Source organism: Vulpes vulpes, chromosome 1 (genome assembly GCF_048418805.1).
Source record: "Vulpes vulpes isolate BD-2025 chromosome 1, VulVul3, whole genome shotgun sequence".
In the NCBI taxonomy this organism is placed as follows: Eukaryota; Metazoa; Chordata; class Mammalia; order Carnivora; family Canidae; genus Vulpes; species Vulpes vulpes.
Window position 1 is genome coordinate 184,226,750 of NC_132780.1, and position 12,679 is coordinate 184,239,428.

A 12,679-nucleotide genomic window follows, 5' to 3' on the forward strand; every position below is an offset into this window, starting at 1 on the left:
ATATTTATGCTCAAATTATTTTGAGCAATCATCTTTGACATTCAGGCTTCTCTTCTTTTGTAGGTAGTGGATATAAGTAGAGAAGGCAAAGAAGAAGTATTCTATGGGCCTACACTCCCTTTTGCTTCCAATGGAATAGCAGCATGCTTCCTTCCAGCTCCATATTTCACATGCCCTAACCTTCAGACTCTTCAAGTGCCTCATCACAGGATTGGGACCATCTGAAAGCGAATGCTTTGTTAATAACTATCATGAACAGAAGGGAAAGAAAAGCTTCACTTTTGGATACTGGGCATGAAAACACCCAGTGCTCAATGCTTCCTTGTTTTGTTTTCTATGTCTTATATTCAGATAAAAATTAGCAAAAAATGAACCGTTTTCTAAAATACATTACCGAAAACTCCTGTCACCCTTTTCTTTGTGTGTCAGTATACAATATATATGACTTTTACTGTGGTGTAGCTTAGTGCCAACTTAATGGTCCATACTTGTTCCATGGGTCTTTATAGCCTTCTTTGTATACTTTTTCTAATCAGTGCTGTCTAGAAAAACAGGACAATATTAGGAAGGAATTTATTTCATAAGTACTGTCATCAGTGGTCTTTAAAAAATATTCAGTAGTTAATCCCCTTATTCCTTAAACCTGGGTTTGTAATTTCTCTTTTAAAAATTTAACATTATGCAGACCCACTCAGTATAGACTCAGCATTACGACATCATAAAATTTTAAATGCCATATTTTATTCAAGATATACAAGTACACCGGAAGGTATAGAAGTACACCGGAATAGCAGTCAGATAGCCATATTTTTCGGCTTGGTTAATCTGTGACCTTGGGCTAGGTGCTTACTTTTCATGACTTGTTTTCCCACACTTAAGGAGGATAATCATGGATTTCCATGTTAATTCATGGAAAGAATGAATGTGAATGAATGAATGTTGTGAAGATTAGGCAAATGCCCTCTCAAGTGCTTCATTTAATAAAAAAAAAGTTACTCAAATTACAAGATATTTTACTATCTCTAGAACCTTGTAACTGAATGGGGAGATTATTTTCAAAATTAAAAATTACTAAACAGAACTTGAAACACATGCAATGGAATAAATGATTCTGATACACATGTGAAAGAGATGCTAATTAGGAAAAGGGGAGTTTACCAAAGCCAAAGATTCCCAAGTCTGTACAAATTCTTGCTTCAAATAATAATTTAAACCTCTCGTTTAAACTCACTTAGTGAAAAATGACATTTTAAAGCTCAAAAAAAATTAGTTGTACTAATTTTGGTGCCATAAAGTGCTCTGACATAAATCTGAACCTAGACTTGGTAATTCTAATAAAAGTTTTTCTACTTTGTTAAAGGTTATGTCAATCTTGAGCACTTGTGGGATTCTTCACCACCACCAATACATATTTTATTACTACATACTTTTAATAATGCATAAAAATTCTTATTTAGGTGAGGTTTTTGGAATTGCTTTGTCTATAGTAAAAAATACATATATAAAATAAAATTCAATCACATTTGAACATAAATTCAGGAAGTATAATTTGAATTTTTCCCTTTTCCTAATCTTGTTAGGATCTAAGTCACCTTTACTAAAAGGGAGACTTTTTTCCTTCTGCACAGTTCAATTATTTAGCAATCCTTACCTTACAAGGAAACTGTCATTTTATTCATGTAACCACTCAGAAGTGAATAAAAACATCAACCCTTTTTCATCCTAAATACAAAATTCACTAATGTTATACACTGTTCTACCTAAAAATTTTGATTTCTAAATAATCTGGTTATTCAGATTATAAGAATAGGAAGAGGGACTGTGGTAAGGAAAAAAAAAAATAACTAAAAAGCTTCCCAGAGATTTAGCCAAAACATCTTAATTTTACAGTTCTGAAAAGTGAACATTGATACTGATTATTGATATTTAGAAGGATGACAGTCTCTTTAAAGGGTATAGATCATGTAAACTAAATATTTTAAATTCCTTACCAAGTCAGGAAAATGACTCCAGTATTTCAGATAGCTTTCAACAAGAACCTAAACAATAAGTATTTCAGTTTTACTAAAATTTTACTTGACAAATGAATTTACTGCCAGCTATTTACCTTATAAAAATCATTACATTTGCAATCCCAAATCCTATATCCAATGAATGAAAAGGAAATGGTCTAAAAATAAGTTTTCCTGGGATCCCTGGATGGCTCAGCGGTTTAGCACCTGCCTTTGGCCCTGGGCGTGATCCTGGAGTCCCAAGATGGAGTCCCACATTGGGCTCCTGGTATGGAGTCTGCTTCTCCCTCTGCCTGTGTCTTTGCCCCCCTCCCCTCTCTCTATGTCTATCATGAATAAATAAAATCTTTAAAAAATAAGTTTTCCTGACTAATAATGAAAAAGTAGCCTGAAATTACTCCTGATAGTTTCTATATAGATTTTTAACTATTCGCTTAAAACAAATCAGCATATTATTATCAAACCCCTTGTTGGGTGAACTTTATGTGTTATTCACTAATATTACAGAATTGAACTCAGAGAACTTTAAAGTTTTGCATAGTTTTTGAAAACATCTTTTTATGCTATAGCCAGAGAATAGAATCCAAAGTGCAACTTTCCTCTCCAAGGAAAAATAAAATCCAGAACACTTATTATGATTTGATCATTCTCTTCAAATCACTAATAGTAAGAGCTAATAAAAATTCTAGAAAACTATGTTTGGTCAGATAACCAAATTCCATTGAAATTATTTAAATATATATTTTCCATTTAAGTGAGCTATAGTATTCATCTTCATTTTTACTCTCCAAAATTATAGACCATATTGTATTTGTAGTTAAATTATGCTAATTTGAATTTCTGTTGGAAGATCATGAAACTTCTAACACCTTTAAACATCATTCTAAGACTTGACTTTACACAATACCACATAGATATTTGCAGTGTTCCTTTGTGTAGGAAGAAAAGCCAGCAAAGACATTAATCTCAAAAATAATGTATTTGTAAAGTGCAGTAAATTCCTTAGATCCTTCGTAACAAAATTCCTATTTAAGTTATGATTAGGCTATTTTTCCTGCTTTTCCTCTTCATATTTTTCTCACAGTTTAACCACACGTATATTGTATCTCTTTCAGCTACTGCAGTAACTGAAAAACTTTCTATTGTTTTACCACAGAATATAAAAACAACAGGAGTAAGATAGAAATTATTCCTTCAGGTAACATGGCTCATTTTTATTTTGGTTTTCAAATAGTCAATCTCTCATAAAAAAGGAAGTGGAATATTCATGGATGAAGTGCAAATTAAATATATACATTTAAAAATTATATATCATTATTATAGGCATATTTAACTTATAAACATTAATATATAACAAGAAGGCCCAGAATTTTTCTGAAAGCACATATCACAAATGCAGTAAGTTGGATAACTATTAACACACCAAAAACTTTAATAAGCAGAAATTATTTAATTCCAACCATGTGGTACTTCTTTGTTAACCTTACCAATATAGATCATCACAGAATCCTAATACAAATCTTACATATTGTTAAATATCTGAAAGAATATGCTACTTTGCTAGCTTCCCAAATCAACTGTTTTAAGCAAGGCATGGTATTTATATTGGTGTACTCTACACTTGACTGACAAGGTAGTATTTTTAACCTTAGAAGAGAGTAGGCAGGAGATCAGTTTTTGGAAAATGTAAGGTTTACATAAAGTCTATAGGATTTAGGGAAGGTGGGTTTCCTAGAGGCTTTTCCCAATTGCAGAAGCTTGTCAAATTTTTATACAGCAGATTATCTTAACAAAGGGGAATTAAAAATAAAAACTGTCAAAGACTGTTAAAGTATGTGTAATTCTTTAAGAACAAAGTCGTTTTAAAAATTTGTGACAAAGCATGGAAGAAGATAATAATAATGGGTAAGGAACACACAATCTATAGATAAGTATTTTTTATATAGATGTCCAGGTAGGAAAAGTCAAATATGCTTAAGAAAAAATATGCTAGGAATAAAGATATAAAAGTTTTAAACTATGAAACTCTTCTAATGCAAATGAATTCAATACTGAGTGATTTTTGTACAGAGATCGTATTCCATGTTTTTTACTCCCCCATGAAAACATAATTAAATGTTCAATTAAAATTTAAATCATAACCAAATCTGAATGTCTAATAAAGTCCTTCTATCACCCTGTTGTCCTTCAATCATCTCTTTTACATTCCATCTGATACTTTACAGAAATTTGACTGGAATACTCATATATCTAAAATATATTTTAACTGTCTTCCTATTTTAGTGTCTTAAGATTAGGCTTCTATAGAAAGGTTGGTGTTATATGCTGGCAAAATGAATGAGGCTCAGAGTGTAGACTGAACGTGGCCTTCAGATGTTCTAAGGCATTCTAATCTGCTTGAGTTCAGTTTACACAGGAAAGGCAGAGTCAGATGGCAAAGTCTCCTGACTTTCTGAGAGGTATGAATGTCAGCTTACTGACACTGGGAAGTAAGTGGATGTCCTTGAGCAGAAAAGTAACGAGGAAAATAATATTTTAGAAACACTAATGTCAGTCACTGTGTGAGGTTAAATTGCAGGAAAGGAGATCATAGATGGGGAGATAAGAAAGAGATCAGTAGCATCCAAAAGACAGTTGGGACGGCCAGTATGACAAAAACAAAAGAACAGCAAGAGCCCATCATGGTGATTACTGAAAGTGGGGAACAGGTAAGAATCCAGGCTGCTTTTGAAGTTTCAAGGTTAAATAACTTGGGAAAATAGTGTATCCCCTGGGTAGAAAAGAAAGGCAAGAGCTAGTTTAAAACAGGTGATAAGGGCAGCTTGACATGTTGCCTTGAGATTTCAGGAGGATCCAGTGGCTAGAGGGGTTTAGAAAGAAATTAGTACTAGAAGTAGATGTTATCAATTTACTACTAGAAGAATTTTGAGACTGAGGGAAGGGCCAGATCTTACCACTGAGGACAAGAAAGAACATGAAGGTGCTTTCAGAGTACAGGATGTAGGAAGGAGCAAACACCACTGAGAAGGGCTGAGAAGATAAAGGAAAATGCAAACGTAAGGTCAAAGAACATAAGAAATGAGAACGTAGTCTTAGATATCACTAAAAGAGAATGGCTGACATTACAGTGGTAGAAGCAGCAGCTCTAAAGATGATTGGTTATTCAGGTGAATAAGTGATGGGTCTGTGAAGATTTTCAAGAAAATGAACTGAGTCCAAAAATTTCTTCAATTAAAAAAAGTATCTTTAAGACTTTACTTATATATAAATAAACACTCATGTATATACATATAATACAAGTACAGTCACAGATTTTTTTTTGTTCTTGATTTTTGAAGTACAAACTATTTATTCTTAGCATCTACAGATCTATATACCCTAATGCATGATTCAGAAGCAGCATTTCTCAGCCTTAAACATTTCATATACTCAGGAGTGAGATTCTCAGATATCAATCCCACTTGGAAAACAAATATATATGTACACACACACAAATAACTACTTTAAAAGCATCACCTTAAGCAGATTAAATTTCATTTGCAGAAACTTGCCAAGTGATATAGGCTTAATAAGTCACCATCATAAAAAAGAGAAACTCATTGCTGTGAAGTCTATTAAGTAACCTTAAAGAGGCTTTTATTCATCCAGCTTGTGGAAGTAATGACTGTGGAATAGATTGGGTGGGGGCAGAAATAGACTGTTAAGTTATGAAAACAAAAGGTACTCCCTTAGAATTCACAGAGAAAAGTTAGGAGAGGACTAATGACTAGATTTCACTGATTGTAATATATTTCATTTTTAAAGATACTTCTTGAGTCAGAAAAGGGAGGGAATAGTAGAAGACTGGAGTCCCAAGAAGAAAACAGTTATTATACGGTTAGCAAACATGACATGTAAGACAAAGTTTGAAGAAAAAGGGGATCATTCATCTAGGACATACTAGAGACAGTGGAACAAAATTAAGAGGTGTTCTTTACTTCTGTGCATGAATGATCATGTCCCTGTGCCTCAAACAGAACATATGTCACCAATATATTTTCACATACATTATTCCACTGATTTTTACCATAATGCTGTGAAACAGAAAAAGGAATATTATTCTTTTTTCTCCATGGAGAAACTTAACAAGGCTAAGTAACTTGATCAAGTTTATAAAGCAGAGCTGGGGTTTGAGACCTAGGAATGTTCCTAACACTATGACTGGATTTCTTTCACCAAATAATGCTCACCACAAAATGGAGTCAAGGACAAAAGCCCAATCAGTAAAATAAAAATCTGGATGAAATAGTTAAAGAGTTGAGACACAGAGCTGCTAAAGGAACTAAACTGGTTTCCTGTAAATAAATAAAATGCTAAATTATTAAGAGGCTCTAACTTAGAGCAAGGAGATAAATCAGCTGACTTCTAGACCTCTTCTGTTAATTTGTAATCTTAAGATTTTTAGAAATATTATTTATTGTCTTTTCTTAAAAGCTCTTATTTATACTTCTCCTGATGTGTTTTAATAAATTTCCAAAAAACACAGGATGGTTAGAGAAGAAAAATCTGTCAATTGTTAGAACCTAAGCATAAACACTCCTGGCTTAAGTTTTAAAATATCTTACATGCTATCTGTATATTAATTTAGCCAGACCCTGCCTCATTCCGCACAGTTAAGTGTGCTGGATATTTATTCTCTTGCCTCACACATGGTATTACAAAAGACGGCAAACATACGATCCTATCTCCTGAATCTCCCCTTTCACAAAAATCAGCATAGAATAGCCAAGTAACCTGAAAAAAAAAATCATAGTAAAACATAACTTGTAAGAAACAAACACAAATCACTCACAAGGCAGAAAGTCATATTACAGTGAGAAGGCCAGGGTCAACCAGTACAAACCTGCTTCACAGACATACACAGAAACACTCCCAGTTAGAAAAAGTTACTTTAAATTAGTTTAACTATAAACTCTTCAAAAGAGAATGCAATTTGGCCAACTTCCAAAGGTCCTATAATACATTTACTTAACTTTTATTTCCTTATTTATGTACTTTATACTTACAGGTATATAAGAAAAAAAATCCTTGAAAGCATTTTTAACAGAATGTTATACAACTGAGTGCAAAGTGGCTTTGGACAGTTAAGAGAGAAGGCAAATCACAAAATATATTAGGTATTATCACTCTCCAGTCTCTGCATTTCATCTTGTCCCACTTGTCCTAGGTGAGATAAAAGTTTGCTATAGGCTTCCCTGTTTAAGAAAAAAGAGAAGAGGATAGATGTATTTATTACCTTTTCCATTATTTTTCATTTAAGTATTTACACATTGAGCCTACCTGAATGTCTGTCTGCACACAAGCACCCCCATGCCCACACTATGTGTTTAAAGTACTTTGATTCTTTAACAAACTTGGAACATGAATTCTTATGAGCGCTGACTCCTCTTTAGGAACTATAGGTCTATTTCCATGATGTTGCATTATTTTACATAGTCCAGAACAATCTGAAATTAGGTTGTAAGCCTATATGAAAAAAAGCCCTAATCATTACTATTTTTCACCTCAAACCATATTATTTAATTGGGTCACTCTTTTTACTCATTAGATACACATGATATAGTTGATTCAGTAGACCAAGAATCCCTCAAAGGGTAGATTTGCCAGCATGGATTTTATACAAAAACAAGACATGTGAGGCTCTCAAGTCCCCTTCCCAATGAGGAGCACTGAATATATTTTGAACAACAGCAGCACTGCTGAAATACCTAAGGTGGTCACTTTGAAAAGAACAACATGTGAATGGATATGTCAATTGCAGTATGGAAACATTCAACAAGTTGAAGAACATACACAAAACTTTTAGGAATGGGAAAATAAACCATCTTCAGTAAATGAATCTAGATTTTGTAATCATTGCCCACAAATGTAAAATGATCCAAATATACCTTTGTGCAATATTTCTGCCAAGGCCCCATTTCCGCTCTGAATCCTTCAGAGACTGAGTGAGGGTAGAAAGCAAGTGGATAACAACCTGCTGATCCAATGCTGCTACTGTTTCTAGAATGCTGTAAATCTGATAATCATATCTCATACCATAATCCTGGATAAAATGCCTGAAAGTAAATCAAGTTACATAGGATTACTTCTGGGGAAACTCCATGGGCTGCTATCCATAGGACACTCTGCTGTAACGTGAACATAAGAAAGATCATTTCACATAAGATTACCTTAAGAATCCAGATGCCCTAATGAAGACTTTATAACATTTAAAAATTAAGGACAGAATGGTTTATTTCAGTGTGAACCATGACCAGAAGGATGACACTGGTAGGAAAAGGGAAGAATTGGAATCTCAGGAAGGAGAATAAGGAAGAGAATCTTAGTCCTATGCTATTAGAATCTAGTCCCATGCTATTCTTTGCATGTCAAAATCTGAGCGATAAGGATGTGGAAAAGAGTCCAGTTTCCTAGGTATTTCTTAGTTCTTCATATATCTAGATAAATCAAACAATATTTTAATGAGAGAAACAAGTTATTCATAATATATATTTTTACATCCTTTAAGTGAATAGATTTTAGACCCATATAAAGAATTGTATGCTTTAACCCTAAAATTTCCACTCCTCCAACAAAATAAAAGCCACCTAGCTCAGTAAGTTGTACATAATAAATATTCAATCTTCATTCACATAAAATCTTTTCTCTCCTCTTTGTGTTTTTATAGGTTTCTTCCCCTCCCCTTTTTTTGGGGGGGGTAATAGTTCTTACAAATTCACTATGTATTTCATGTGATCACAATTTAAATAAATGGTAACCAACTGACAAATGCCAATGATGTGATGAGAAAAACTGAGGAATCAAAGATCCACAGAAGAAAATGGACTTGAATTATTTATCACAGTAGTGCTAGGGCAGAGATATGTAGAATAAAAGTTAACTGGTAGATATTGTGAGAAATACTTAAAAATACTGCCCTAACAGAAAGCAGAAGACTCTAGAGCAGGCAAGGCAGGAAACAACAACAAAACACAAAACACAGAAAACATTCCTCAAGTTGCATTATTATTCTTGGGAACTAACATCACGTCTGCTCCCTTACTCACAGATGAAATACAATGAAGCTTTCTGGGTCTACGGTATCTAAAGCAAGTTAAGAAAACCAGTGACATACTTCTACACTGGATCCTGAATAACATGTTTAGTGGCTCTCAGGGCCTGTGCACCTGTCAACATGACCCACATATCCCCATTCTCTTAAATACATGTAGGAGTCTTCATCACCAATTCTCAGGTAATTTTATGTCAGCCAGCTATCTTCCTCCCTGGCACTTTTGTCTTTTTAATAAAACAACACAATGCAACAAAACTACTGCCAAAAATACAATAATTCAAATAGTATAACAAGTAGTAACACATTATGTTTTGGATAATTAGTTATTTAAGAAACATGTTGGCTGTCAAATGGCTGGCAACAGTCCCCCTGCCAGTTGGCATATTTTCCAGTTACCTAAACACAGAAGTCAGCTGGGTGGCAGGTTCTCCCTCTGACCCCGCTTGGCAGGCTTTTACCATGTATTGCAGGTTCTCTGTGGCCAGCCTTTTAACTAGGAGGAAAAATTATAGCATTACAAACTGTGTTTCAATTGACCATCTGGATCCTCGTTTTTATGAACACTCTTAATTTAGAAAAAATATGTTGTTTTCTTAAAGTTTATACAGCTTTTTCTTATTATTTTTCAAAATGAAATAGTTATGAGTGTTTGTTTTCTACTAAAGTATATCTCATCTCCCATTTTAAGAAAATCTAAAAAGCTTGAGTCTATTTTTTATAACCTTATAACTGAAAAAAATATATGTGAAGATAGGTCTCTTAAATACTCAAAAACATTTTAACACCCTAATCCTACAAGCAGTTACATACTGACAGAAGATAGCCTTTAATCATTCAGCTGATTTACAGACAAGCAGATTAATTTTTTTAATATTCATAGGCATAGTCCTCCCACTCTCTTAAATTAGAAACCACCACCAATTTACCTTCACTCCCAATTAGTCAAAGATATATATATAAATAAACTATTTGTGATGCTGTCTTCCTTTTTTTTTTCTTCCTTTCAAGAAAGACAGTGAATTATAAAAAGGACATTTGTATTCTTTAAATATTTAACCAAGTCATTTAAAATTGTGCATTTGTACATAAAAATGGAAAAATATCAAGAAGAAAAATAGAAAATTCAGTATGTTCCAAATGCTACTAAATTTTTGGTTTTGGCACATTAAATATAAGTAGCTATGGAAAATGTGCTTTGTCTTAGAATAAAAAAAAATCAGAAAGTCTAATCTATTATAGCAGGAGAATAAAACAGGATACATATGAACTTCAATTAATTAACATGTACTTAGAGTAATGTTCTCTATGGTATGAGGATGGTGGATAAAGAAGATACAGTGCATTTGTCTTTATTGAACAAATAACTCCTCATATTAGATACAATTCTGAAATCGCAGTATAATTGGTTCTTCTTAAAAGACATTTTCTTGAAAGGCTTCCAAAAGCTCTTCTGTGGGAAAAGTACCAGAATATGAAGAAATAGTTTTCACAGAGAATTAATAGTAAGCACTGGGTTTATATAACACTTTTATTGAGGTATAATTCATATGTCATAAAAACTGATCTTTTAAAGTGTATAATTCACTGGTTTTTAGAATATTCAGAATTGAGAAAGCGTCACCACTATCTAATTTCGGAGCAATGTCATCATCTCCCCAAAAAACCTTATACTCATTAACAGTCATTCTCCATTTTCTTCCTCCCCCAGCCCTTGGCAACCACTAATCTGTTTTGTCTCTATGGATTTGACTTCCTGGAAATGTTATATGAATAGAATTAGACATCATGTGGTCTTTTTTTTTTTTCTTAAGATTTTATTTATTTTAGAGAGAGAGAGAAGGTGTGTGGTGGGGGGAGGGCCAGAGGGAGAGAGGAAAGAGAATCTAAGCAGACTGGGCACTGAGCACGAAGTCTGACATGGGGATCAATTTCATGACCCTGAGATCATGACCTGAGCTGAAACCAAGAGCGGGATGCTCAACCAACTAAGCCACCTAAGCACCCCTCCATGGTCTTCTGCCTTCTTTTTACTTAGCATAATGTTTTAAGGTTCATCCATGTTGTTGAAGGTTATCAGTACTTTATTTATTTTGAAGGCCAAATAATATTCCACTGTATCAATGTACCCCATGTTGTTTATCCATTCATTGGTGGATGGACACTTGGGTTGTTCCATTTTGAAGCTATTACGAGTCAAGCTGCTATGGGTCAGTGTTAAGAGTGGTTTTTTAAAAAACTATTTGCCATCTTTACTTAATTGAAGTGACTTAAAAAAAAAACTGGTGTTTGGGTTTTCTTTTAGTTTTCTTTACACTAACAGCTTTATTGTCATATGATTCACATACTATACAACTTACCCATTTAACATGTACAGTTCCATGATTTTTAGTCACAGAATTGTGCAATCATCATTCGAGTTAATTTTAGAATATTTTCTTTACTTTGCAAAGTAACTTGATAGTCCAGCTATCACTCCCTATTTTCTGATATACCCTAAGAGCAACCACAAATCTACTTTCTGTCTCTACAGATTCTGGACGTTTCATATAAATGGAATCATACAATATGTGGCCTTTTGTAACTGGCTTCTTTCATATACAATGTTTTCAAGGCTTGTCCCATATTGTATAGCATATAACAGTGCTTCATTCCTTTTTATGGCCAGATACTATTCCATTGTATGGATAGATCACATTTAAAAAAAATCCATCTGGGGGCAGCCCCGGTGGCGCAGCGGTTTAGTGCCGCCTGCAGCCCAGGGCCTGATCCTGGAGACCCGGGATCCAGCCCCACATTGGGCTCCCTGCGTGGAGCCTTCTTCTCCCTCTGCCTCTCTCTTGCTCGCTCTGTGTCTCTCATGAGTTAATAAAATAAAATCTTTAAAAAAAAAAATCCATGTGTCAGCTGATGGACACTCTACCTTTTGGCTACTATAACTAATATCACTATAAAGATGAATATACACATTTCTCTGGGGACATATGTTTTCATTAATCTTGGGCATATACTCAGGAGTGACATTGCTAGGTCACACAGTAACTGTATGTTCAACTTAAGCAATGACTGGACTATTTCCCCAAGTGTCTACACTATTTTACACTCCCAATAGCAGTAATTGAGGTTTCTGATTTCTCCATGTTTTTGCCAAACCTTGTTATTATCTGACTTTTCCGTAATAGCAAACCTAGGGAGTATGAAGTGGTATCTCACCATGGTTTTTATTTGCAATTCCCTGATAACTAATGATGCTGAGCACCCTTTCCGGTGCTGATTAGCCATTTGTTTATATTCTTCAAAGATATGTCTATTCAAATTCTTTGCCTACTTTTAAATTGTGTTTTTATGACTGAATTGTTAACTATATATTCCAGGTACAGGTTCCTTATCATATAAATGATTTGCAAATATATTCTTCCATTCTGTGGGGGTCTTTTTCTCCCTTTCTTGATTGTCCTTTGAAGCACAAAAGTTTTTAAATTTGGATTAGCCCAATTTATCTCTTGTCTTATGCTTTTGTTGTTGTATCTAAGAATTCACTGCCAAATCCAAGGTCGTGCAGCTTTACTTACTATGC

At 34.0% G+C, this 12,679-nt stretch overlaps 2 protein-coding genes across 13 annotated transcripts in view; one reads left to right on the plus strand and one right to left on the minus strand.

Moving 5' to 3' along the window:
• Positions 1-12,679, plus strand: part of KLHL32 (kelch like family member 32) — a 275,868-nt gene that overhangs the window by 229,699 nt on the left and 33,490 nt on the right. For 8 of the 10 annotated variants that reach the window (XR_011997170.1, XR_011997169.1, XM_026002906.2 and 5 more), the window contains one exon: positions 64-4,187. The exons of the other annotated variants lie outside the window; for them this stretch is intronic. Coding sequence is in view for 6 of the 8 variants with exons in the window: in XM_026002906.2 (XP_025858691.1) it covers positions 64-225 (162 nt within the window). In the remaining 2 variants the exon portion in view is untranslated. Of the gene's footprint in view, positions 1-63; positions 4,188-12,679 lie in introns of those variants that run through there. 10 annotated transcript variants of the gene reach the window in all.
• MMS22L (MMS22 like, DNA repair protein) overlaps positions 3,206-12,679 on the minus strand; it is a 128,486-nt gene continuing 119,012 nt past the window's right edge. For all 3 annotated transcript variants that reach the window (XM_072737713.1, XM_072737720.1, XM_026002910.2), the window contains 3 exons: positions 9,502-9,598; positions 7,940-8,107; positions 3,206-7,246 (listed from right to left, as the gene is read on the minus strand). In XM_072737713.1, coding sequence (XP_072593814.1) covers positions 7,165-7,246; positions 7,940-8,107; positions 9,502-9,598 — 347 coding nt within the window. In that variant the 3' untranslated portion in view covers positions 3,206-7,164. The remainder of the gene's footprint in view (positions 7,247-7,939; positions 8,108-9,501; positions 9,599-12,679) is intronic.